The 27,341-nt window shown below is 30.7% G+C and overlaps 4 protein-coding genes and 1 pseudogene across 6 annotated transcripts; 2 read left to right on the top strand and 3 right to left on the bottom strand.

Moving 5' to 3' along the window:
* Positions 1 to 791: 791 nt before the first annotated feature.
* Positions 792 to 2,661, bottom strand: LOC107621690 (F-box/kelch-repeat protein At3g23880-like). Its single transcript, XM_016323708.3, has 2 exons — positions 2,450 to 2,661; positions 792 to 1,888 (listed from the first exon to the last, which is right to left on the bottom strand). The coding sequence occupies exon 2, from the start codon at positions 1,866 to 1,868 to the stop codon at positions 792 to 794; it is 1,077 nt and encodes a 358-aa protein (XP_016179194.1). The 5' UTR covers positions 1,869 to 1,888; positions 2,450 to 2,661.
* A 1,079-nt stretch (positions 2,662 to 3,740) lies between these two features.
* On the bottom strand, positions 3,741 to 7,944 carry LOC107623485 (Rhomboid-related intramembrane serine protease family protein). 2 transcript variants are annotated; one of them, XM_016325763.3, is made up of 7 exons: positions 7,789 to 7,944; positions 6,744 to 7,245; positions 6,417 to 6,603; positions 6,160 to 6,325; positions 5,595 to 5,765; positions 4,997 to 5,151; positions 3,741 to 4,166 (listed from the first exon to the last, which is right to left on the bottom strand). In XM_016325763.3, the coding sequence occupies exons 2-7, from the start codon at positions 7,237 to 7,239 to the stop codon at positions 3,917 to 3,919; spliced, it is 1,425 nt and encodes a 474-aa protein (XP_016181249.1). In that variant the 5' UTR covers positions 7,240 to 7,245; positions 7,789 to 7,944; the 3' UTR covers positions 3,741 to 3,916. The 2 variants fall into 2 exon arrangements, with proteins under 2 accessions (XP_016181249.1, XP_016181248.1); XM_016325762.3 differs by having other exon boundaries at positions 7,663 to 7,800.
* A 1,707-nt stretch (positions 7,945 to 9,651) lies between these two features.
* Positions 9,652 to 10,535, top strand: LOC107622318 (uncharacterized). Its single transcript, XM_088495077.1, has 4 exons — positions 9,652 to 9,774; positions 9,877 to 10,056; positions 10,163 to 10,235; positions 10,399 to 10,535. Exons 1-4 carry the CDS (start codon positions 9,652 to 9,654, stop codon positions 10,533 to 10,535), a joined length of 513 nt encoding a protein of 170 aa, XP_088351203.1.
* Positions 10,536 to 14,855: 4,320 nt separating this feature from the next.
* Positions 14,856 to 15,946, top strand: LOC107621290 (uncharacterized; annotated as a pseudogene).
* Positions 15,947 to 19,125: 3,179 nt separating this feature from the next.
* Positions 19,126 to 26,416, bottom strand: LOC107623170 (ultraviolet-B receptor UVR8). Of its 2 annotated transcripts, none has more exons than XM_088485513.1 (10): positions 26,009 to 26,416; positions 25,820 to 25,930; positions 25,503 to 25,563; positions 25,060 to 25,178; positions 24,622 to 24,707; positions 24,270 to 24,475; positions 22,019 to 22,068; positions 21,396 to 21,509; positions 20,066 to 20,122; positions 19,126 to 19,876 (listed from the first exon to the last, which is right to left on the bottom strand). In XM_088485513.1, the coding sequence occupies exons 1-10, from the start codon at positions 26,180 to 26,182 to the stop codon at positions 19,673 to 19,675; spliced, it is 1,182 nt and encodes a 393-aa protein (XP_088341639.1). In that variant the 5' UTR covers positions 26,183 to 26,416; the 3' UTR covers positions 19,126 to 19,672. The 2 variants fall into 2 exon arrangements, with proteins under 2 accessions (XP_088341639.1, XP_016180824.1); XM_016325338.3 differs by having other exon boundaries at positions 22,019 to 22,072; positions 24,274 to 24,475; positions 26,009 to 26,374.
* Positions 26,417 to 27,341: the final 925 nt, after the last annotated feature.

Raw genomic sequence — 27,341 nt, forward strand, 5'->3', positions numbered from 1 at the left:
AATCAGAACTAAAAAACTATTATCACTAGCCATTGTGAGTCATACTTTGATGAAAAATACACGTTCAACTCTTTTTTATATATGTTAGGTCATAGTAAATCGAATTAATTTAGCTTGATTTATATATATGAATGCATGCTAAATCGATCCTATTGACTTCAATTTGCTACTGGTAATAATTTATTATAAATCGATTTTATTAAAGTCGGTTTACTAGAGAACTGCTTTAATTTGATTTACTAGGATACAAACACAAGAAGACTAATGGAAACAGATAGTATCAATTTAATTAAGAGTTAAATTTCACTTTTGCATAAATCGAACCTAATAGCATTGATTTACAAAATTTTGTACTAATTCAAATCATCTTCATTTGATTTGGTATCAGAATTTGCAAATCTGATTCGATGAATTTGATTTATATAGAAATATGGTTGGAGATATGTACATAACATTTTTTTTTGGGACTTTGGTGTAATATTGTGTTACTTATGGTTTATGAACGTGTTTTATTCTAAAAATAATGAGTTAGACTATAATAGAGACTTATATATCTTATTTTTATAAAATTCAAAGGATTTAATGTAATAAAAAAATTTAAAAACAAAAACGTTTAACACAATTTCTTAGAATATATTTGAATATATACTCTAAATTTAATGTCACAAGAATATATCTCCATCCTAATGCAAGAACCAAGATTAATAAGATATATATAAAATGGTAATAACAAATAATCATGATAACAATGTAACATACATAGACATTACTTCATGTTTCTAAATTGTTTTTCATTCTTCCTTCCATGCTATGCCAGAGCTGCTAGGGAGTGATAGTAGACTCTCCAAATACATCCAGAAGTGATACTCATAGTTCCAATTTTCCATATACTCTCTTAGCTCTCCTTTCTCATCATATTTTGCTAACCCTCCAACGCTAGGGAATCCAATAATTTCATCACTTTTAGTAAAGTATAAAGGATCAAAGTTGCTTTCAGGGATTCTATACGCCGTCCATGACGACGCCACTCCATATTCCTTCATCACCCATATCTCAGTTTTCTTGCTCTCTCTCCAAACAGACAAGCACAGAAATCCTCCCAGTAACTCCAAACAACAAGACATGAATTCTTTTCCCAATGGTTCCGGCAATGGAATCTCGAAAAACTCTCTTTCAATCATATCAAAGGCGAGAATGGAATCGCTTGAAATGTCCCAGTGAATAGCACCATTTAAGTAGTATCCAGGTGATAATGATGCAGCAGCATCCATGCTAGGCCGCGGCAGCGCAATCTCAACTCTCTCCCATTTATTGATTCTCATGGAGAAATACTCCAAGAATCTTCTCCCATTAACATCACACCACACGATAATTGCCAAGTAGTCATCTCTAGAAGCGTCGTATCCGAAGCCAAACATAAATGAATCTAATATTATTCCAAATTCAAGATTACCTGGCGATAAGTGATCATATGAAATTCTTTTGTTTACGCCTGTTGATGGATTCCATATGACGAGATCAGGAAATTCCTGCAGCATCATGAAACCTCTGCAAGAACCTTGAATTCTGGCATAAGCGGATAAGGAATACGGAATAGAGAGCTTTATTGTATGAGGATCTTTATGGAACAACAGATCTGGATCAATGGATCTAAGTTCACCGTCTCCATGGCAGAGAATTCTGTGGCTTGACGAAGCAGAGCGTTCGAAGTGTGATTTCGCAAAGCTGTCATTGGAGATTATGGAAAACCATGACTTAGACACGCACTTGAATCGCATGAGAGATTCAACAGGAAGCCTCGTAAGGATTTCCATTATCAACTCATTTGGAAGGTCATTTTTGTAATTGATTCTCTTCGTCATCTCCATGGCACCGTTCTGAATTGAAGCTACATTCACGAAAATACACAAAATCATGTTCTATACACTAAAATTAATTACCAAAATCAGCTAACAGTTTAAATATATCTTAATTGATTTTGGTATTCAAATAGTAATTTTATATTTTTTTGCCCATGGTGGCTAAAGACTAATTTAGTCGTAGATCTGAGCTCCATTTAAAGATTTACTGGCTAATGTATTGCCCAATGCACATGCTAGGATTTGAATCTCAAATCCTTGGTTAAGCTAAGTGAGCTGATTATTCGACCAATCTGGTTTTTATTTTTGTATTTATACATAGAAACATACGAAAAAGAATGAGCTCAGCACCACAAGGTGAAACATAATACAATGCAGAAGAAACAAAAGACAAGTCTATTAACTTTTCAGCAAAATAGTTTATCCAATAATAATCGAACGTATTTTAAGATATTTTCACGAAATGATACAAATTACAGACACGATCAAAGCCCCCCTAAGCAATTTGCTAAAAAGACACTAAGCTTAAGCTCAATTACAAAGAGAAAGGCACTAATTATGCTAAATTACAGAAGAAGGAAGAAACGAACCTGCTACTACACAGAAGTGTGTATGTATGTGGAAACGCAGTTTGAGAGTAATGAGAAAATTGAGAGCTGAACTTTTTTATTTATAGAGTGAAGAAAGATGAGATTTGTTAAGGGAAGTGAGTGTGAAGAGCTGCCAAAATTTATGAGGTTTGGTTTTGCGTTTGGCCGTTTGGAAGCGGGTGTGACGTTTGGTTGTACTTGCAAAACAACAAACTTGTGACTGTTTTATTAGATAAATTTTAATCTAATATTGGTATCAATCTTCGTTTTTTATAAATTATTTCTTAAGGAGGAAAATATTACTATTCTCTAATTGGTAATATTATTTTCTTTTATATGTTTGTTCTCCCAAATTATTCTCAACTCCTATATATTCTCTTCCATATAAAGATATTTCTCCACCAAAAGAAATATATGACAATAGTGTGCATATACGAAAATCTTTCGTAAAATCAAAAAGTCATTTACCATGTATTTATATATATTATTTTATTTATATATTTTTTGGTAAAATAATTAATTATTAGAATAATAAAATATTTTATAATATAATAATCAAACCTATAACAGAATTATAGTTACCATATTAATATCTCCTTTCTACTGGTGTTAAAACACAACATAATTTCCTCTTATACATAATATTTAAAACAAGGAAACATAAAATGAGTTAGTACTTAAATTTACTCCTAAAATTTGAGGTTAAGACTTAAATTGTTATTTGAAATTTTAATTGATTTAAATTGGACTCTTAAATTTATAATTATAACTAGTATTAATCCCCTAATATGATATTCATTAACAGCCTATTAATTTGGTACATTATTTGCTGCGATTTGAATGTGTCTTCACGAGGATATTGAAGAACTAGTTAAGCTTGTGTGAACTTTAATAAATCTCAATCAGATGAAATTTATGCAAGAAATCCAAATTGTAGCAAGTTAACGTGCAAATTTAACTCAGATTTGAATTTGTGTCTTCATGAGGATATTGAGGAACTAGTTAAGCTTGTGAGAACTTTAATAAATCTCAATCACATGAAATTTATGCGAGAAATCCAAATTATAGCAAGTTAACATACAAATTTAACTCAGATTACGAACCAACGCAAATTATTATTGTAAATTTTAGAGTCTAAATTGAGTCAATTATAAATTTAAAGGTCAATTTGAATTCAACCTCAAATTTCGGAGTCAAATTGAGTATTAACTCATTTAAAAATCTCAACTTAAATTTTGCTCCCAAAGTTGGAATTTCTAGATCCACTTCTGTCCATAAAGATGTCAAGATATGAATTCAAGTCTTTCTTGCTGTTGTAAAGACTCCGTTCAAACTATGGTGAGCTTACCCACAAAAACTTTGTTTACAAAATATATATATTCGTTTCTTCTTCTCAAAGTTTCAAAACTTTAAACTAAAATGTGACATGGAAAAATGAACATGATGGAGTATAGAAAGATGCATCAACTACATGCATTCCAAGTCTTCAGCTGCAAGTGCATTGAGTGGGGGCTCCATAAAGAAAAGGAGAGAGCTTAATGCAATGATGAATATGGTGAATACAATCAGTGACTTGCAAGAATCACCATGTTTTCTAACAAGTTTGAGCCCTTCCTCTTGTCCTCCACTTCCTCCAGATGATGCATCATTAAGCTCAAGACTTGGGCTTGTTAGAAACCCAAATGCCATGCCTGTGAGAGCTGCTCCAAGGTGTGTCCTACAAACCAATCAAACCCATTGAATACTAAACTCATCTTATGAAGAGGAGGATAGTGTTAGAATTATAAATTTTCTATAAGGACAAAGTTGGAAAATTTGTCTCACTTTTTGCATCTCTGCGTCTTAGCGTGCATTTGTGTGTAACCATATTTTTAAAAAAAATTCTCTCTTAACAAATAAATAATGGACATGTATCACTGGGTCTATGTCTCTTGTAAACATGAATACTAATCAAATGAAGCCTAAGTAAATAAGAGAATCAATTTATAGTTTATAATGTATGCATTTTGCAAGTATAAACTCATTTTGCCTCAATATACTTCTTCCATTCAATATTTTGAGTTGTATGCATATTCTTTAGTTATCAAAACTTTATTTCCTTATAATTCACGTGACCTATATTCCCTAAGAGAAAGTACAGGGAACAAACTTTTAGTTAGTTAACATCAGTTAATTTTAGTATTTAAGTTTATTATTTAGAATTAAGAATTAAAAATTTATGATTTAGGATCTAAAAATTTAAAATAAATAAAATACAGTAAGTCTAGGAAATCAACTACAATATAAGCCAACTAAGCTAGCTAGCTAGCCTCATTTTATTTCTGATTTTGAAATTCGAAAAATTAGAATAGTAAAAAGTTGTTTGTTTTTGTTTTTTTTTGTTTTTTGTAACGGACATGTTTTTCAACTAGTTAGTTGGAGTTGGCTTCACTCCTAGTTGATTTCCTAACGGAACTGAATAAAATAATTTTTAAAGAATTAACTCGTGTTGGCTGAAAAAAGTTGGTCTCCTAACATTACTAGTTCTCTATATAATATAAACCATACCATTCATCAATTGGACCAAGGTTGCATAATATGAAACCAAGAGTAGTCACAATTATTGCCTTCCGGAACATGTCGTCTGAAGCATCATTTGCAATGACATCTCTGTTTTGAATTTGATACATAAGCCAAGCACCAATTATTGCAAATACAGGTCCCTGAGTACAAGTTGAAGATGGAGATAAGTTCAAAACAAAAAGAGAAACAAAAAAATGAAACAAATATGCATATAAGTTTAGTTCAACAACACAAATCATATGCAGAAGCACAATCCCACATTTTAAGAAACCCATTTTACATTAACTCATATTCCCTTCTATGCTTGAACAAGTTTTATTTTGGAAATAAGTTTCATGTGAATTTGATAGTTGAGAATCGTTAGATGATGACTTAGTCAAACTTGTCAAATCATCTAACGGTTCTCAAATATCAACTTCACATGTAGACAACTGCACATGAGTTTAACACAAACATAGAGGCAATAAGTAGTAAGTACATAAACTTACTTGGTAGCTAAGAAAGATAAAACTCTAACTTAGCCAAAGTTGTGGAACAAAAAATGACAATGGCTTAGATTTGTCAACCATAGAATGATACTTACTGTGCCACCAACTGTTGGATCTGCAGTATGAAGAAAGCTTATCATGTTGCCAGATATTCCACCAAGTATGTAGATCAAGAAAAAAGTAAATGAACCGTATCCTTTGCATACTTGCGGTCCGAAAGTTACAATGGCCCAGCAACTGAGAGTCATGTGACATATTCCTGCATGCTGCATTTTGATGAAGATTACAAAGAATAGGGTATAAGAAACACATTCACAATGAAGGATAATTTAGCAAAATCTTTCTTGATTTTTTTATCAAGTTCTTGTTATGATGCATTTTGTTACCCCCATATAGTTCATAATCTTTTCATGATAATTATAAAGCAATGAGTAAATGACTCATTTCTTATTTTCTTTCCATGTAGGAATCTTTTCATTAACTTTGTTGTCCTAAGCTAAACAAAAATAGTTGCATTTTAGTTAACAATTACAACTTGGAAACAAAGACATATTCCAAATGTTGTGATTATCCTAAATGATGATGAATGAATGAATGTGATGTATAACATTGATGCATATATGTGGAATGGAAACACAGACCCAATTCTCAATCTTGTACCAGAAACATTGGTGTTACAAGCCTCCACCATTCTCCAACCATGATCAAATGGTTTATCTTTGCTCCGTATAGCAGCGGAAGCGAAAACAGCTCGAAATCTGGTTTTCTTATAGGACTTGCTATTTCAAATAAAAACACTGCAATGTTTACAGAAACCAATATACCACTGCATCCAAGAAAACAAAAAACATAAGAACAAAAGATGTTACAGGGAAAAGTAACCATGTAAACTTGAATTATGATTCTATGAAACTTACATTAGGTAAAGACTAGAGGTTTCATCATTCTGAAGTGGATCCATAGTAGACCTTGAATCACCTATGCCTTTGATTCTTCTTATATCCACATAAGTATTTGGTTTCCTAAACTTTGGTTTCTGAACTAAATTCTCTTCACCAAGATTCTCATAATAACTTGATGGTAAGAGAGATTCTTGGTTTACTTCTGCAGATGACAATTTTGCAGTAACCAATCAAATGCAACAATAACATATATCATGTTTTCAAACTTTGAAACTTATTTCAAACTTGATGGTTTCTAAATTGACAAGAAATTTAACCGTTTACATGACCAAGAAGAGTTACCATTGTTCAATTTGCCAAGATACTCATCAAGAGACTCTAGTCCATTTTTCGGTCTGGTTTCGCTATCTCTATTATGAACCGGCGCCACTTTATTCAACGAATCAAAAGTATGCAACTTTGTTTGCTCATGGAGTTTTCCAAAGTAAGAATCCAATGATCTTAGTTGTTTCTCAATGGAGCCAGACTCTGCTGAAAACAGAACTTTGAAAAGGTTTCTTCTCTTCGAATTCGAATGACATCTCTGAATGATGCTTAGGTGACAATCTAGACTACCACCGGCCGCGAGTATTTCTTCCGTCGCGGCCCTATGCAAAGCTCCTCTGCCATGAGCTATGCATTTTGTATAGATATTGCTAACTTGACCAGGAATTGAAGAGGATCTTAGCATATTGACATGGTGATTCATGAACCTTTTGTCATTGTGTTTTATTGCCCTTTGCCTCAATAGGTTTTGGTCCTTGTATGGTGTTTTATAACCTATAGGAAATGCAGCCATGAAAACCTGAAAGGTAAAAGAAAAATCTGTTAAGAAAAGTATAAGAAACATATAAAGACATGATCATCACAACATTAGAAAACAGCAAAATAAAAGAAAAAATCTAAGTTATTGTGTCTCTGCCAAAAGAAGAATCCAAGTTATTCATATCAATTCCAAAAGAAAAATGTGCCTTAAAGTACCGGAAAATTTTCAGGTATTCCAAAAATGCCGAAAATTCATATATAAATAAGATCAATTCTTGGAATATCTGAAACTCTTCCTAAATTATATACACTCTTCACCAAAGGGAGTTTCCAACAGAAGCAGCAGAATATAATCAAATATATCATGCCTTTATTACTTGTAAACCAGAAAACTAAAATGGTGAGTGATCAAAAACTAAATTAAAATATTAAAAAAAGAAAAAATGTAGCTTCTCACTTTAGGAAACATGAAATTCAAAAATTGAAACCCAAATCCATAGGTTGATCCACTTGGTGAATCTTTATGGAAGTTTGGTTACACAAAGAAGCTGAAAGAAACAAATGAATGAAATATTGGACCTACCAGCTACCTGAGTCTAAGGTGTTGAGGAGAGGCTCTAACCTTTGCTCTATAAATACAAGGTTGTAATTTGTAAGTGAAAAATGCAAATTGGTACTTGCATTAATTGCAAATGAATCCCTGATGATCATGATGTTTGATTGACAAAGGAAAATGAACAAAAGAGACATTGACTTTGTATAGATTTATTAGTGTATGTAGGTGCAACCTTATCTCTGGTTAGCCATTCATGTGGTACAAGCTGAGATATGTAGAATGTGTGGACCAATAAACGCATGCAATGGGATTCGGTTGGACCCACTCTGATCAATCTTAACACGTTGCATGCTCTTCTGCCTCATTCTCCTATGCCTTTCGCTTTCAAAATAAACAACAAACAGAAAACCACTAATGTATAACTCACATCCACACAGTGCGGTTTGGATCGGTTTTGAATAAAAAACTCATCTGATCCGAATATTAATTTTACTTGTAGTGCAATTTAAATTGGATGATATTTTTAAAATAATCCGATCCAATTTTAAATGGTTTAGATTGATTAAATTTGAAGTTTTGTAAATTAAAAAAGAATAAAAAAATAAATACATATAACAAGTCTCAATATCAAATTTTAAATAATTAACAATAATATAATAAGTCTCAACAATATCTTAAAAAGTCAATGATAACATAACAATAGAAATAAAATTATAGGTTAGTTAAAATAAATAAATAAATAATATTTTAAATATAAAATATTTATTAAATAATAATAATACATAAATAATAGATAAAATTCCACTCTCCTCCTCTGCGAGATGTTAAAATGACACTCCTCTCCTCTCTATTTATCTTTATATCTTTATAGTATACAAATGGGAAGCTCATTTGCTGACGTGGCGCTCATACGTTGAGTCTGGGAGTTTATTTGCTTACGTGTCGTCACTAGAAATTTTTAGATTTATATTTATAAATTATAAATTATTATTTGCTTAAGTTGTTATTTTCAAATTTTAAGTTTATGTTGTTTTACTTAGGTTGTTATTTTTTAAATTTTAAATTATTTTATTTGTTTGGATTGTTTTACTTAGGTTGTTATTTTTCAAATTTCAAATTGTTTTATTTAAGTTGTTATTTTTTCAATTTTATTTAGATTTTACTTAGATTGTTCTTTTTTATATTTTAACACTATTTTTTAAAAATATGTTAATTCTTTTTAGCATTTTTTTTAAAATTTTGTTGATTTTTTTTTTTAAATTGCAGCTACATAAATTCTTTTAAAGAAATTTAGAGTTTTAAAAAAATTTACGTTAATTATTCTTCGGTTGTTACATACTAATATTACTATAAATAAAGATTTACGTTAGTTTAGAATTTTTAAATTATTATTTGTTTAGGTTGTTATTTTTAAATTTTAAGTTTGGGTTGTTTTACTTAGTTTATTATTTTTTAAATTTTAAATTAAAGTCAACCAAATTTAAAAAAATTTAGTTATGATGCAACTATAAAAGGATAAGTTATGAGAGATGTAAAGCACCACAATTTAAAGTACATCAATCCCTTTCTTTACATATATCCAAAATCTCCCTACTTATTCCAATGGCTGGTATTCACAAAATTGCTGACATCAATCCTACAATCGACAATTTGTGTATACGTATACGAGTGATACGGTTATGGACACTATCAAGTTACGAAAATTCTCCATTGCCATACTCAATTGAGATGGTTTGGCTCGATGAAGACGCGACTTTTTTACTAATATCCTTTTATCCATGACTCCAAGGTTATTTATTTATTTTTTTTAAATTAAAGTCTATGTACATTGGATTAGATATTGAATAAGTCTATATTTAACTTTTTTTTATGTTATTTTCTTTTTTAAACATGTATCGAATAAAGCTTGGTGTCATTGATGATTCTGATTGTGCATGTTATGTAGTCTTTGACAAGGAGGCAAAACAAGTTTTGGGAAAGAGCTGTGTAGAGATACTTGATCCACTCCTATTGGTAAAATCTAACCAATATTTATTTCTAAAAGCATTAGTGAAGATATTTTTATTGGTACTTTTTATATTATTTATTATTAATATATTATGTAATACCCTGCAGAAAGGAGATCTATCGGATACACTTACACTTTTGCTCAACCTAATTGATAAGATCTTTCTCTTCATCGTTGAAGTTCAAATATCTGATAATCCACATTTTTCACCTTCTTATAAAGTTAAGAAGATGACTGATAATGTGGATCTCATAAATAAATTCAAAGAGGCTCACCCTATTCAAATTGTGAGTGTATATATAAGTGTACTTTTTATTAAAAATCAATTTAATTTTTGCTTCCTTGGTCATTAGTAGTATCTAATTTATAAATAATAATTAATTATAATTTTAGGATGTTGACTACACCGATGGTTTGCTTCCAATTTCAAAGACATCCTCAATCATTGAAGGGGAGAAAGTAGAAGGTGCTAAAGTATTTGTTCAAAAAATATTTTTTTTTTTGTTCTCTAAAAATTAGATCTTAATTTTATTCAAAAAATATTAGTGAGATAAAATCAAAGGTTAGAAGGAAGTCTTTAATTTAACGTGATTTTTTGTACAGAATTTGTTGCTTGAATTTCAATGAAGTTGCGGCCAATGATGAATCCGAATTGTTGGAAAATGCTATTACACCAACTAAGCGACTATCCTCGGAGTCGGAAGATTCGAAAGTGGAAGGAGATACCTCAACTTGCAAGAAGATCAAGATTGAGAAAGAAACTTGAGAATTTGGATGCACATGTTTTGGAATCCCTTTTAGAGTCTATCTAATAGAATAATGCCAAGCATATGTTTGTTTTGGTAAAAACATTGTCTTTTCTTGAGTTGTTTTTTTTTTTTTTTGAAACAAAGGAAGCTCAACACTGTAACGTGGAGCAAACAAGTTAAACAACAAACTACATGGAAAAACATAACATTTTAGTCTAAGTCAACAATGCCATCAACAACCCGCAGAATCACTAGTAGTCCATTCATAGTAACTCTGGACTGTGCTCTTTATTACGAAGTCAACACCTGTTTCTTTATCATTAAAAATCCTAGCATTTCGTTCCACCCAAATATTCCAAATCACTGCGAAGAACCCAGTCAGCCACCTCTTCTGTTCTTGTTTTCGCTTATGCCAACCAGTCCAACTCTCAAACAGTTCTCTAATGGTACCAGGAATAACTCAATCTACACCAAAGGACCGCAACCAACTGCACAACACCTGCCATGTAAGGTCACAGAGAAGAAATAGATGCTTGACCGATTCTACCTCCTTCTTACAGAGTACACAGATATTATCAGTTGGCATAAGAACGCCTAGCCGACTCAATCTCTCCTTGGTATTAACTCTACCAACAAGCACAAACCATCCAAAAAGCTCAATTCTCGGAGGTACCACTCCTCTCCAGACTGCACTTGTAAAACTGTAACTCGTTACCTCCGCTGATAAAGTCTCCGATTGTAGGACCTTCACGACAGAGTTGGTAGAGAATATCCCTTTACAATCAAACTTCCAAACTAGATGATCCTCTTGCCCATCTGTCAATGTCACCGTCCTTAACCTCTCATGAAGCTGGTTGACAAGCTCCAACTCCCATTGGAACAACTCCCTTCTCCACTGAAAATTCCATATCCACTCGAGTCCATCCCAAAACCCACAATCCCCTATTACATACCCTTGTTGGTTTGAAATAGAAAAGAGTCTTGGAAAAGTCCGTTTTAGGGGCTATCTTTTCTTGAGTTGTTATTTTTCTTTTTGGTTCTTTTCGATTTTTATGTTTGGAATTTAGAATTTTTTTAAATATAAATTGAAGTTATTTGGTTATTACTTGTGGTTTTATTTTTAATTTGATTCTCACCGTTGATATTCTGATAATTTTAATTTAATATTTAATGTCATAAAGTTATAAATTTCTTCTTTGAATTATTGTTGATACAATTAAGTTAGTTATTAATTTTTAATGTGTACTTATTTAAAAAAAAAATCTAATTATAATTTTTAATTAAAGTATTATGTTTAGAATTTTAAATTTAAATTCAAATATACTTTTTTTTTTAATTTTTACGTAAGCAATTGGATTTGAAAATATTTTTTAAAAATTTATATAATTTATAAGCTACTATGCTAATTATAAAGGATTATAATAAAAGAAATAGAATTATCAGTTTTATTAAGATGTGAAGTTATTTATACTATTTAAAAAAAATATAATACTATTTAAATTTTAGAAAAAATATAATAAAGTTAATACTATTTATGATGAAACTAAAAAAATTATTTTTAAATTAACAAATTTCTATATTCCTAATGGACAACGGACGTTTGATTAGAAAATTTTATTTAAAAATTAAAAATTTATACTAGCTAATTAGGAAATTCTATTTAAAAATTTTAAATTTGAATTTCTAATACTAATTTCTAATTAAGCTTTTAACCATTTCGATTTTTAAATTTAAATTTTTTTACTTGCCACATTTATAAATTTTTATTATTATCTTTTAGATTGTAAAAGTACTTTCATCTTTTTCTCTCTTTTTAAGTATTTTTTTTCTAAATCTACGTAATTTTAAGGTTATTAATTTTTAGATTGTATTTAATTTTATTTATTTTTATCGATAAATAATAGGATTGATACTATTTATGACGAAACTAATAAAAATTATTTTTAAATTAACAAATTCCTATATTCTTAATGAATAACAAACGTTTAATTAAAAAAGTTTATTTAAAAATTTTAAATTTGCACTAGCTAATTAGAAAACTCTATTTAAAAATTTAAAATTTAAAATTCTAATACTAATTCCTAATTAAGTGGCTTCTTAACCGTTTTAATTTTTAAATTTAAATTTTTTTATTTGTCACATTTATAATTTTTTTCTATTTACTTCGTTTACATTGTTATTTTTTAGATTATCTCAGCACAACAATAGAGGTACTTTCATCTTTTTCTCTTTTTTTTACTTATAAGTTATTCATTTTAATATCTTTATTTAAGGAAATGAAAAAAAAAAAATTTTAACTATAAGTTGAATTTATTGATCGTGAAATTAAACTTATATTTATTTAAAAATAGATACTTTTGTAAAAAAATATATATTATTTTCCGTAAAATATGTTTACGTAACTAAATAAATGAGAATAAAAAGAAACTAAAGCAGCTATTGAAAATAAAATCTATGCGATTTTACATAGACATAAGAAGATACTAATTTCATATTCTATTTGGTAAGTTAGACATGAGAAAAATTGTAAAAAATTAGTGTCTCAAGTTAAAAATTAGTGTTTCAGCATTTTAGAGATACACAAAATATATGTTTTTAATGGGTGTTTGTGTATGATTATGTCTTTCATCATTTTTGTCTCAATAAACAAACACCATACATATGTACTCCTGTGTACTCTTGTGTTTATATTTTGATGGACATGTATACCAAAAACAAACGCCGTCATATGTGTACTACTTTATTTTTTTTTAATAATATAAAAAATTTGATAATAAAAATGTATTATGTATAATGTATATATATATATTTAATTGGTTAAAAAATTTATTTATTTAATATTTTTAGGTATATATTGAAAGATGCAAGAAGTCCAAAGAGAAGCAAGATTACATTAAAGAAAAAATTGATATTTAAAGACAAAGAAAATACAAAGCGAAGCACAATTTAAGGTAGATTTCATATAAAAAAATAAATTAATTATTTTATCATTTTTGTTTTTAGGTTAGAATAATATATTTTTTATTTGATATTTTTAAGTATGTCAGTTCTATATATTTAGTTTTTATTGGGTATACAAAATAACTAACATGTCATGAGTATTTTGGCCGAATTAAAGCCCATAAAATACAATATTTTCTATATATTATTTAGCTATTGACAAGTAATAAATTATTAATTTATATTGTCTTCGTAATATGTTACTAAATTTGTTTATGAAAAAATTACAGAAAATTCAAGTGATAGTTCCAATGGTGTGCATTTTCAATCGGTGTTGTCGAACATTACAAATAGCATTAATACAGATTTATTTTTGGATGATTTTTTTTATGTATTTTGATTTTCCTACTATTTATTCAATTATAAACTTTAACAGAAAATATGTTCAAAACTAATATCTCGAGTTATCTTATTAGGTAATAACCCAACACCATCTCGATCAAGATCTCCAACTACTAATCTACATTCTGTAGATGAAAAAGAACGATGTTCCAATATTAGTGATATTAGTAATTCGGGTATCACACGTGAAGCATATGATAGCCCATGTGTTACAGGAGCAAGTATTATCTCTAATGATTACAGGAGCAAGTACATCTAATTTAAATTTAGATACTAAAGAATTAGAAGAAGTGTGCATAGCTGAAAAAGAAAGACATCTGATACAAAGAAAAACATTCTTGAAGGAATTGACTATAAATCTTTCAAAATTTTTTGAAAAAGTTGAGGATATTACTGAAAATACGACTATATTAGATGATTCTGTGCAAATTGAATACCCAGCCATATTCGATGTTGCTGAGAATACAGGTAATTTAAGAAGTAGCAATATCAGCACTTTATTATTTACTATTGTTATACTTTTTATAGACAAAAAATTATCATTTAGTGTTCAAGTTTTAAAATTCAAACTAAGATATGGTTATATATTATAATTTTTGTATTTGAACATTGATTTATTGTAATTCTTATTGTTTGATTAATGTCCATGTAAAACTTAAATCTTGAGGTTGGCATAATGAAATTGTATTATATGATCTCATCTTTTTAATCTATAAATTGTATTCTTCGGCAATCTTTTATAAATATTATTTTTATACTTAACATGGTGAAAGAAAGGTATATTTTTATATAAAGTATTTGTTGCAGATATAACTGAAACAATTTATTATCTTGGTGATTATTAGATGTGATAGATATTGGTGATCCAGAATTTTTTTGTCGGCATTGCGACGCCATGATGTGGTATGAGGAGAGATCAGAGAAGTCCAAAACATGATCCAATTTTGAGTTCTCAATATGTTGTATGCGAGGAAAGGTACAACTGCCATTTTGAAGCACTTGATCGGACGCTCAGGGATCTTATGTCAGTTACCAATCAACATAAGACACATCAACCATTTGGTGGTAAGGTTGTTGTTCTAAGAGGTGATTTCAGACAGATACTTCCGGTGATTCCGAAAGGAAGTAGACACGATATATTGGCATCCGCTATTAACTCATCCCATCTGTGGTCATTTTGTAAGGTTCTGAAACTACATACGAATATGAGGCTTCTAATGTCTTTTTCGGATCAAGATGAAGGTGAAATAAAGAGATCTGCTAATTGGATACTTAGTGTTGGAAATGGAAATATTGGCTCTGTTGTTGGTGATGAATCAGAAGTTGAAATTCTAGATGATCTATTAACTACAACTACTGATGACCCTCTCTCTCATTTGGTAGACTTTGCATATCCAAATTTGTTGCAAAACATGTCAGATTACAAGTATTTTCAGAGTAGGGCAATTCTTGCACCCACGCTTGAGAGTGTCGAGAAGGTAAACAATTTTGTCTTGACAATCTTTCCAGGGATGGAAAAGGAGTATTTGAGCTCTGACACAACATGTCAAGCTGATGGGAATGAAGATGTACAACAAGAGTGGTTCACACTAGAGTTCCTAAATGACATCAAATGTTCAGGACTACCCAATCACAAGTTGACTTTGAAGCCAGGAGTCGCTGTAATGCTACTGCGAAACATAGACCAGACTTCAGGTTTATGCAACGGGACAAGATTAATAGTTAACGAACTTGGCAGCAACGTAATTGGAGCGACGGTAGTGACCGGTAAAAATATTGGAGATAAAGTGTACATTCCAAAAATGAACTTGATCCTTCAGATTCAGGATTGCCATTTAAGTTCCAACGAAGACAATTTTCATTAACAGTATGCTTTGCAATGACCATTAACATGAGTCAGGGTCAATCATTATCACATGTACGGCTTTATTTGTCAAAATCAGTGTTCACCCATGGACAACTTTATGTTGCTTTGTCAAGAGTTAAGAGTCGCAGTGGCCTCAGGGTTTTAATTCTAGACGAAGACGGCAATCCAAAGTCATCAACAACAAATGTCGTGTTCAAAGAGATTTTTAATAATATTTAAGTAAGAATAATATTATTTTCATTTTAATAGCATGTTATGATTTACACTTTTGTACAAATATTTACTATAGATATAACTAATTTATCTATAACTCTTTTTTCAAATTTGAAATGAAATGTGTAACAAGGAGCACATCATCCTATGCCAATTACTTTTCTATTGAAGTTAGTAAGATACTAGGTTATCGATAAATTTTTATTAGCTTTTTGATATAAAATTTAGGGTAAAATTAACATGCTATTATTACAGTTATATATGTTCTTATTTTTTTATGTCTCCCTCCTTATAGTTTAAGAATATTATAAACTTCAAACTTTTCTATTTATGTTTAACTTTGAATAAAGATAAAACAACATATTTAACACGTTTATTATATAACGACGATGATAGTGTTATACTAAATTTAAAAAATATATGGTTATAAAATATTATTTTTAATTTAACTTATCAAATTTAAATATAAGCCCGTGCATCGCACGGGTTTAACACTAGTAAAATATACATTCCCCTCCCTTATAACTTTTAAAAAACCTCCTCTTTAATCTATTTTAAATTTTTTGTGTTAACTAATGTTAACTTTATCTATTTTTTTTTTAAATAAATTATTTTTTTACAAAAATACCTTTTAACAAAATTTTTATTTTTTGTCATTAATTTTACTTACCAAAATACCCTTTAATAAATTATTTTTTTATTGATTAAATTATATTTTACCAAAATATTTTTAAAAAAAATTTAATAATTAAATTATTTTTTTAAGATACCCTTCAATAAATTTTTAATTATTAATTATAATTTTACCAAAATTTTTGTTAACAATTTTTTTATATTTTACTATTAATTTTTTTATATCAATATATATTATTTTAATATTAAAAAAATCTTAGTAAGATTATTTTTCAATATCAATATATATTAATTGTTATAATTTAATAGTAAAATATAAAAAATTATTAACAAAAATGTTGGTAAAATCATAATTTAATAATTAAAAAATTATTGAAAGGTATCCTAGAAAAAAATAATTTAATTATTAAATTTTTTAAAAAATATTTTGGTAAAAATATAATTAAATAAATAAATAATAATTTATTAAATGGTATTTTGGTAAGCAAAATTTAATGATAAAAAAATAAAATTCTTGCTAAAGGATATTTTTGTAAAATATTTTTTTTTTGAAAAATAGATAAAGTTAACATTAGTTAACACAAAAAATTTAAAATAGATTAAAGATGAGGTTTTTTAAAAGTTATAAGGGAAGGGAATGTACATTTTATAAATAGAGGAGAGAGGAGTGTCATTTTAGCATATCGCAAGGGAGGGGAGTAGAATTTTCTCTAAATAATATAAAAATGTATAACAAATTGAACATGTTATAAGTATAATTGTAAATATAATAATAAAATAATAATATTATAACACATTGTGCAGTTTGAATTGGATCATCGGATATGAAAAATAGATCTGAAATCTGATCCGACCCAACGGTTTGCAAAAAATAAAATCTAATCAATTCTGAATTAGTGCGCTTTTAATTGATTTTCGGTTTAAATTAGATTAGATGAACGGTTTGAATTTGAATTTTGAATACAGAATTGTTAAATAATTTAATTAAATATATTAAAGAATAAAGTATCATTTTTGTCCCCAATGTTTGGGGTAAGTCCCAAAGTTGTCCCTAACGTTTCAATCGTTCTATTTAAATCCCTAACGTTTCAAAACTGACTCAATGTTCTCCTACCGTTAGGGATCCGTTAACAGAATTGACGACGGAACAAAATTGAAATGATTTTGAAACGTTAGGGACTTAAATAGGACGAAAACGTTGGGAACAAAAATGATACATAGAAATAAATTTTAATTTTATCATTCAATAATATCAATTTTTTACTATACATAGTATTCAATTATTTTTTAATCACATCTAAGTAAATTACACTTAATCATATTACTTTCATTTTAAATAAATTAATTTTTTTTATAATTTTACTCTTAAAGATTTTTAGTTATCATGAAATGTTTGTAGAATGACTAGTATTTACACTTGTAGAAAAGAAAAAAAATAATATATATATATATTATTTAAAATAATATATATATATAAAATAAAATATAAATTATACCTTTTGTCTCTAATCTATCAAAATTCTTTAAAATTATAAAAAAATAAATTTATTTAAAATAAAAGTAATGTGATTAAGTGTAATTAAAAAATAATTGAATACTATGTACAGTAAAAAAATTAATATTATTAAAAGATAAAATTAAATTAAAATTTATTTTTATGTATCGTTTTTGTCCCTAACGTTTTCGTCCTATTTAAGTCCCTAATGTTTCAAAATCGTCTCAATTTTGTCCCATCAATTCTATTAACGGATCCCTAACGGCAGGACAACATTAAGTCAATTTTAAAACGTTAGAGACTTAAATAGGACAATTGAAACGTTAGAAACAACTTTGGGACTTACCCCAAACGTTGAGGACAAAAATGATACTTTACTCTATATTAAATCATGAAATAATTTTTAACTAACAACTTCCGAACTTCGTATGAAGATAACTACATATAAACCTTCACTTATTTTTGTAAAATAAATATGATATAAACACAAAAATCAACTACCATTTACTATATTTATATAAAAATATATATTATTTAATTTATTTTTAATATATATTTTATATAGATAATAGTTCGAGAGCTAATTTTTATGTACACATAATATTAAAATAAAAACGATTGGTTTACATAAAGTCTAAGTTATGCATAACTTTTTAGGCACTGATAGGTTTTTTATTAATTTCTTTTTTTTTTCAGTGCAATTATATATGGGCAGCAGCTACAATCATAACTAACAACTACATCACTAATCCGCTTAAACAAGTGCTAAGTTTAAATTCCGCTTTGTGCATGCAACAAGCCAACATTTAGCTAGCAACAAACCCTTAAATAAAACTCAGATACACGACAAATTAGTCCTTAGCCTCACGAACTTAAAAATACCTTAAAAAAACCAAAAAAACCAAAAAAAAAAAAAAAAAGACACTCACCAAACATGTTGAGCACCATATCCCTATTATGAGGATGTGATACTTGCATTGCGCTCATCTCTCTCTCTCCCATTCTTTTAAGTGTTAATACACTAAATCCCCATTTTTCACAAACGCAACAACAAAAATAAGCGGACACAACAATGGGTACAATTTATTGACCACCATACTAAAACTTGTAGAAACTAACATTTGTATCCAAACTTATATATGGGCATAAAAATGTTTTGAATGTCATCCTTCTTGCTATCCACATGATTCACTATTGATGTGGATCCACTTTTGCAATAAATTTAGTATGCCTTTGTATGTCTTAAACAGAAAACAATGGGTAAGGTACTCTTTTTTTCTCTTAAAGTTTGAGACAAATGTCAATTTTGTCCTGAACTTTGAAGAAAACTTCCAAAATTTAACAATAAAACAACATGAATCCACTTAAAACTTTTTGAGAAGAAATTGACACTCGACCCAAACATTAGAGACTAAATCAGTACTTAAGCCTTGAAACATTTTATTTGCAGCATTAGAGCGAGGAAACAGCGATTGCATAGTGTGCCAAACTTAGTTCAATTAGCTTATGCCAAGATTTTTCATTTGTTCATTCTGTGTATGAAAACCAAAGCCTGAATTCCAAATCAGCCAGTAGCCTAACCTTTTTTCCATTTTATTTATAAATCAGTCTCTAGATTCATCTACTTCCCAATCCACTATTGCCAAAGTATGGCGGCCACCACAAGCAACGAGTTTCGCAATCCATTGTCCCTCAACCACATCGTCATTGGAACTCTGAGGAGGAGGAATGTTGATAGGTACCTCCATTGGCTGACCGGTAGTAACTTTCCTCCCATATCCAAGGCGGCCGTGGTCACCTCTACCAAACTGCCAATAGGTTAAAGCCCATTAACATTAGGACTTAAGCTTTCGAATGTAGCATAATTATCTTCCAGTGAAATTGAATTTCGACAGAAATAAGGCTTACAATCAAGGTAGTGAAGCCGTGATTTGGGTACACTATCATTTTGTCAAATTATGGAAAGACAATTAAGATGGTATTAAACGAATACTTACCGAAAATATGCGTCCATCCCGAGTTAATGCAACCGAATGAGTACCTCCACAGGACACCTGACCAAAACCAAGAAACTTCTAAAACTAATGTTTTAATTTGATTAATCCTTTTTATAAAAATTTTAATAGCTGCTTCTATTATTCCATTTTGTTCTTTTGTTTCCTATTCACATGGCAGAAATCATGTTGTAAGAGAGAACATATTCATTTTCCAAAAGGTTCATATATTACAAACAACATAAAAAATTTACAGCCTCAAAATTCAAACAGATGGACAAATACACAAAAATCAAATTATGTAGGTAATCGACTCCTGGTGTACAGGATTGAATTATGTGCCTGGATTTGATCCTCTTGGATTTCTACAAATTCGAATAGCTTTTCTTTCCTAGTTATAGCGATTTTATACTATGTCAGATTTCAAGAGGAGTTTATTTTCCTTCTATTGTTAAAAAATAAGATTATTTACAACTGTAGACCTATCTCTATATATGATATTGTTCATAGTTTATGATGACAATTATGATGACATTGTCATCATAAGTGATCATTATAAGAAAATTGAACTCCTAAAGAAGCTACTTTCTAAGGATTTGAAATTAAAGACCTTGGAAAACTCAAGTACTTCTTAGGTATAAGTAGCCCCACTGAAGTAATGGAATCCAAGTACTTATTGAACGCAACAGGAATCTAGGGTGTAATTGTGTAAACCAGCTAACAACCAAATGACGGCTACAAGGAAAGCGGGAGTGCAGGAACGAAGTAGAAAACTGAAGGAAGTGTGGCAAGTCATCATATTACAAAGTCCACTAAAAAAGCCACGAGGTCAGTCAATCAAATTCTTTATTACCAGAAAGGAACAAAGAGATCCCTATTTTGCAAATAATAATAATAATATTAAATAAATAAGAATATATACACACACATACACATACATACAGAACAGGCAGGGTCTGTGACTGATTAAAAGTTTGCTACTAGATATTGCTCTAAGGGGAGTTCTAGTAATACAGTTCGGAATTAATGGAGTAAATTGTATTCCATGATTTGATCCAATTTGAATTTTAAGGGTTGGGGTAGGCTTTCTCTCCTAGTTTATAGAGATTTTACACCCGAGTTAGCATCCACCAGGTGGTTACTTTCCGCCTATTGTAAAGGAATAAGATGTATCATGTATGACTGTAGACTATCTTTATACATACAGAATCAATGAGTAATTGTGACCGTTTGACTATTGTTGTTAGTTTTGTCTCCTAGACACCATCAGTTCCCCATCCTTCAGAAAAAGAAATCCAAAGAAAACATGGTATATAGATTGCATAGATAGTACCTGAATTATATCTTCCCCGGCTAAAAGTTGAACCTTCTGGGGTAGCATTTTACTGCTCTTGTCACTATCACCAAATCCAAGCCTGCCATGTTCCCCCCTTCCCCAGCCATATACCTGGAATGGAAAGAGGAATACATACAACTTTTTAGCTAACTCTGAAAAATGTAGCTAGTTCAAAACAATAATAGAAAATCTTTGGCATTTCTGATCCCATGCATACTCTAAGAAATACAGTTATACAGTTATCTTCATCGACTGCTTACAACCCATTCTTTTATGAGACTATTTGCATGTTTTATCAAGACTGGATAAACTAATACAGTACCACACAACATGATTTATCAATAGTTTGGTAATATTGCAATTAAGATATTCTATAAGCTTGTCAAATAAACGTTCCTTTGACAAATGTCAGATAAGTAACTCAGGTTTCAAGATGAAGGATTACCCCTTATTAGCCTTAGAAAAATAGTGTATTTTTTATTCCTACTATAGCAACTAATTTTTAGAAAAAGAAAGAGGAAAATCAAACAAATTAAAAAAGTATTAAACACGGTATAAATATTTTATGAAGGATTTACTGATATTCAAATATTAGAACTCAGATAAACTGTAATGTCTACCTCTCCCTCATCTGTCAATGCAGTAGAATGCCATCCACCAGCTGCAATATCTACCTACAATTCCAAACAGATTAAGAAAAAAATCAAATTAAGTCGAAGTTATTTCTCCTTAAAAAGAAAAAAAAAAGAACTATGACACTCATATTCATCAAACCATTCAATCATTACAACATTATACTTTGATTGCTCTAAGAGTCCAGGCCTATATATATATACACACATATATCAAAATAGACCAGAAGCCACTAAAAACGGGGATGTAAAGTCCAGCTATTAATGTGGAGAGAGCTATTTCTATGATGGGCTTGTCCCCAAAAATCCAAACACTAGATTGGCAATCCATTTTGGCCGTCATTAACAAGATACAACAACAACAACAACAACAAAGCCTTGTCCCACTAAGTGGGGTCGGCTACATGAATCAAACGACGTCATTATGTTCTATCATATATCATGTCTACAAAGAGACCGTTTATATGTAGATCTCGTTTGACCACCTCATGGATGGTCTTCTTAGGTCTTCCTCTGCCTTTCGCCCTTTGTCCCTCTTCCATCTCATCCACCCCCCTGACTGGATGTTCTATCGGTCTTCTTCTCACATGTCCAAACCACCTGAGACGCGATTCAACCATCTTTTCCACAATGGGTGCTACTCCAACTCTCTCCCTTATATCTTCATTCCTTATTTTATCCAATCGCGTATGACCACTCATCCATCTCAACATCTTCATCTCTACCACACTCAGCTTATGTTCGTGCTCCCCTTTAGCCGCCCAACACTCCGTACCATACAGCATAGCCGGTCTTATAGCGGTGCGATAGAATTTACCTTTAAGTTTTAAAGGCACTTTTTTGTCGCATATAAAACCAGATGCACTCCGCCATTTTGACCAACCTGCTTGGATCCTATGATTTACATCTTGTTCAATCTCTCCATTATCCTGAATGATGCACCTAAGATACTTAAAATTTTTAACTTTTCGTAGGATGTTTTCTCCAATCTTCACCTCTATATTGGGATTTTCCCTTCTCAGACTGAACTTACATTCCATATATTCCGTCTTGCTACGGTTTATGCGCAGACCATACACTTCTAGAGCTTCTCTCCATAACTCCAACTTCTTATTTAGGTCTTCCCTTGACTCTCCCATAAAGACAATATCATCGGCAAAAAGCATGCACCATGGCACAGGTTCTTGGATGTGCTCTGTGAGTACTTCCAAGACTAATGTGAAAAGGTATGGACTTAAGGATGATCCCTGGTGTAATCCTATACCAATAGGGAATTCCTCTGTCACACCACCTTGAGTCTTCACACTAGTTGTGGCCCCATCATACATGTCTTTAATTGCCCGAATATATGCGATCCTTACTCTCCTCTTTTCTAAAACTTTCCATAAGACCTCCCTTGGTACCCTATCATACGCTTTTTCCAAATCAATAAACATCATATGTAGATCCCTTTTATTAACAAGATACATCTAATTATTTTACTTTTCACAGCTATGTCTCTATATTTTGACTTTTCTTTAAAGCATTCTGTTCAAATTTTCAACAACTAATCCTTAAAAAAAGTAGTCATACCACTGGCATTTAACCATTCAAATGAATTTGGATATCTAAGATTAAAATGAAGTTATTTGTAAACAAAGCTAGTGCTCAATAGATCTACTGATATGTCATATGTTTTACTTGTTTATAACCATGAAATCCTCATTTCCCTCTTTAATCTTGACCTCAGCTAATTATTCATAACCATATGGTATTGGTGAGCTGTCATTCGTTCCTATATTACTATGTTTGATGCCATATTGGTTAATTCTTGGTCATATTTTGTCCATAGTAAACAGCTGAAAAATAATAAACCACAAAAGAACCTCTTTTTTTTTACATACATCTTGTCATAGCAGAAAAAAAAAAGATCATCAAATGGAATTTACTGTCATGAACATATAATACCAACACAAAAGAAGACATGTATCAAAATACCTAAACAGAATGAGCAGGCTATCGGATGATATAACAGTTTCTGAGAATACAACCCTCTAAAGATTAGTTTATTATCTTCTGCTCAGACATTACAAGAATGCATTCTAGTGTCTCTTCAAAAATTAATAGAACAATTCCATAAACCATCTCGGATTTTTAAATTCAAGTTCAAGCATAAACTCTGTCGGGTAGTAACAGAAAAAATTATTATCCAGCCTTAAGATATAAAAGAAACTGGAATAAACAACATACAGAATGATACCAACCAGATTAAGTCCAGAAAGCCCCTGGACAGGAATAGGTTGTGACCTTGGCTGGGTATCTCCAGTTCCAAGTTGTCCATATTCATTATTACCCCATGCCCATAAAGTTCCATCCTCTTGAAGAGCTAGATTATGAAATGCCCCGACCGCAATGTGCCTCACATTTTCTAGACCTTGTACCCGAACAGGGACTGAGATCTGTTTTCTATAGGACGAATAAAAATATTTAGAAGGTAGCAGTCATTAGAAAGTATTTGATTATCTAAGAGAAACATTGAGATTAATATGTAAATCAGTTTCATACTTAAAACAAAATATAAAAGTAGTCATTCAAGCTCAACTAGTTTTTACATGTCACCAGGAGGCCATGGTTGACCCCATGTCCAAACATGACCTTCACGTGTAAGTACCACTGAGTGAGTTCCTCCTGCAGCAACCTACATCTCAAACAATTAGAAAACACGAAATAGCAATATAACATAAGTAGAAATGCCAAATACACAGATTATTTGGTTGTTCTCATTAAGATAGTAATGTGGAAATTCCAACACAATCAACAATTTGAGGACTATATCGACACACAACAGAAAACAATAAGATGCGCTAGGGTGGTATTTTGATCACTTAGGCTAAAATTGAGTGATAGTGCACAATGTATAGAATAAACAAATTAATAACGAGATTTTTCATATTTCTAGAGATAAAACCTATCATACCATTGAAAATAAGGTGAGCTGATAGGCTATAAACCACTTGTTCTAGCACTGCATATCAACATAAATGAGTTACCTGGCGAACAACAAGCTTATGAGCACAACGTTGGGGGATCACTATATCTCTCCTCAAAGGTCTACCAGTGTCATCCTTGCGCTCAGGTTCTTCACCACACTGTCCATATTCATTTCCACCTGAAAACAATTGGATTTTCTCTTTAGATTTATCCCATGCTTTAAACTATTTACGCACATTAATTTTGTCTGAAAATCCGTCCAAGTCACGAACAGACAAGAACAAACATTAAAAACAAGAAATAAAATGCAAAATATAATACAGAGAGAAACAGAGGTATGCTATCCAAGTACACCCTACAACCATTTGATTAACATTTCCTCTTTCTGCAACGCAAAATCCGAGAGAATCGCCATAATCACAATCCACTATATATTTCTTGTATGAAGCAAGTATGAAAACCAAAAGATCAAACGCAAAGATCAAAACTTTGTAAGAAATACCCCATGCATAAGCTCTGCCTTGATCATCAACAGCCAAACAGTGCCATCCACCAATAGCAGCCTACAAAGAAAGAACACAAATTTAAACCAAAACCCAATATCTTGGTCATCAATTCATGGTGACTACTTTCCGAAGATGTTAGTAGAGAACGTCAGACAGCAATTTAGTCAAACATGCCAAACCATCTATCCATTCTCACCTATCATCTCAATTCATACATGGCAAATACAAAAACAACTCAGCAAAACAAAATTATAGAAGCATCATACTAACTAAAGCTATCATCATTTCATCAGAAGCAGAATCAGCAGGGTACCTGAACAATTTTAACATTGGCGAGTGCCTTGACCTGGCTAGGAATGTTCTCGGTCTTGGTCTCAGGAGGGTGTCCAAGTGTTCCCCTTTGGTTCCAACCCCATGTGAACAACTACAAATCCCAAAAGAATAAATAACAATGATTCAATGCCAGAAAAGGAAAGAGCGTTAGGAAGAGAAATGCGGAAACCTTGCCGTCGTCGCAGATGGCGAGGGAGTTTCTGCTGCCGGCGACGACGGAGCGGACTCGTTGGTGGTCGAGGGCTTTGACGACGCAGACCCACTCCTTCTCCTCGTTGTTGCCGATTCCTAATTGACCGTCTTCTCCAGAGCCCCAAGCAATGATGTGGGAATTGGAATCCATTGGAGTGCTTGATGTTGAAGCAGGAAATGGAATGTTGACTCTTCAGTCTTCGGTGCTGAGTAGTGAGTAGTAGTAGGGTTTAATCAAACATTTGCACAAATTAGCAGAAATTGCAAAACGGGGGGTTTGAATTCTAAAAAATTGCGCATATGATCTCATCATGGTTAATTACTTGGTGTCTTTGGCAAAAGTACGCTTTGGGTGAGAAAAAATACGTTTAAATTCTTTGAAAGTGTTATGAAAAGCACCGATGTGATGTCCATTAATATTATGAGTGACTTAGATTTTTCATGAAAGAATATTCATGTTATCAAAAAAGAATTTATATGTAATAAAGGTTGAAAATATGAACTATATTTATGTATAAATAGGGGTATGATACGAGATAATATATACAGTAATAACAATTAATAATAATATTCTTTCTCTCTTTATACTTTTCTCTCTCTTTGCATACAATACTCTATATATATATATATATATTAATATTAGGGTTTTATATTACTCTATCTTATATTTATATTTTTTATTTATTTATTTTATAACACGTTATCAGCACGAGACTCTGATCAAATTTTTAGGAAGACTCAGGTAACAAATTTTCATTATGTCGAATCTTTCTCATCTTGAATTAAATGCTCTTGATATATCTGGAAACAATTATTTATCATGAATATTAGATGCTAAAATTCATCTTGATTCAATGGATCTTAGAAATACCATTAAGGCTGAAAATAATACATCTCAGAAGGATAAAACCAAAGTCACGATTTTTCTTCGTCGTTGTCTTGACGAATGATTAAAAAATGAATATCTCACATTAAAAGATCTTGCAAATCTTTGGAAAGACCTTGAAGAAAGGTATAATCATCAAAAGACGGCGATACTTCCTCAAGCCCAATATAAATGGACGCACTTGCGTCTACACGATTTTAAATCCATAAATGAATATAATTCGGCAATGTTTCGAATCACCTCATGAATGAAATTATGTGGGAAAAAGATATCTGATAATGATATGTTAGAGAAAATTTTCTCAACATTTCATGCTTCGAATGTGCTCCTGCAGCAGCAGTATCGAGAAAAAGGATTTAAAAATATTATGAGTTAATTTCTTGCCTTCTTGTTGCTGAACGCAACAATGAGTTGCTCTTACAGA

Source organism: Arachis ipaensis, chromosome B10, assembly GCF_059453495.1.
Source record: "Arachis ipaensis isolate K30076 ecotype BB chromosome B10, ASM5945349v1, whole genome shotgun sequence".
Classification (NCBI taxonomy): domain Eukaryota; kingdom Viridiplantae; phylum Streptophyta; class Magnoliopsida; order Fabales; family Fabaceae; genus Arachis; species Arachis ipaensis.

What these genes read in the sequence shown, in the direction of transcription:
- LOC107623485 (XM_016325762.3), bottom strand. An exon ending in ACCTCTAGTCTTTACCTAAT is followed by an intron (nt 6,326 to 6,416) that starts GTAAGTTTCATA and finishes TCTTGGATGCAG; the next exon opens with TGGTATATTGGTTTCTGTAA. An exon ending in TTGTAACACCAATGTTTCTG is followed by an intron (nt 5,766 to 6,159) that starts GTACAAGATTGA and finishes ATCAAAATGCAG; the next exon opens with CATGCAGGAATATGTCACAT.
- LOC107623170 (XM_088485513.1), bottom strand. Translation starts at nt 26,182, where the DNA reads ATGGATTCCAATTCCCACATCATTGCTTGGGGCTCTGGAGAAGACGGT. An exon ending in CATTGACAGATGAGGGAGAG is followed by an intron (nt 21,510 to 22,018) that starts GTAGACATTACA and finishes TTTCCATTCCAG; the next exon opens with GTATATGGCTGGGGAAGGGG. An exon ending in GGGATGGACGCATATTTTCG is followed by an intron (nt 19,877 to 20,065) that starts GTAAGTATTCGT and finishes ACCTATTGGCAG; the next exon opens with TTTGGTAGAGGTGACCACGG.
- LOC107622318 (XM_088495077.1), top strand. Translation starts at nt 9,652, where the DNA reads ATGTATCGAATAAAGCTTGGTGTCATTGATGATTCTGATTGTGCATGT. An exon ending in TACTTGATCCACTCCTATTG is followed by an intron (nt 9,775 to 9,876) that starts GTAAAATCTAAC and finishes AATACCCTGCAG; the next exon opens with AAAGGAGATCTATCGGATAC. An exon ending in AGGCTCACCCTATTCAAATT is followed by an intron (nt 10,057 to 10,162) that starts GTGAGTGTATAT and finishes TTATAATTTTAG; the next exon opens with GATGTTGACTACACCGATGG.
- LOC107621690 (XM_016323708.3), bottom strand. Translation starts at nt 1,868, where the DNA reads ATGGAGATGACGAAGAGAATCAATTACAAAAATGACCTTCCAAATGAG.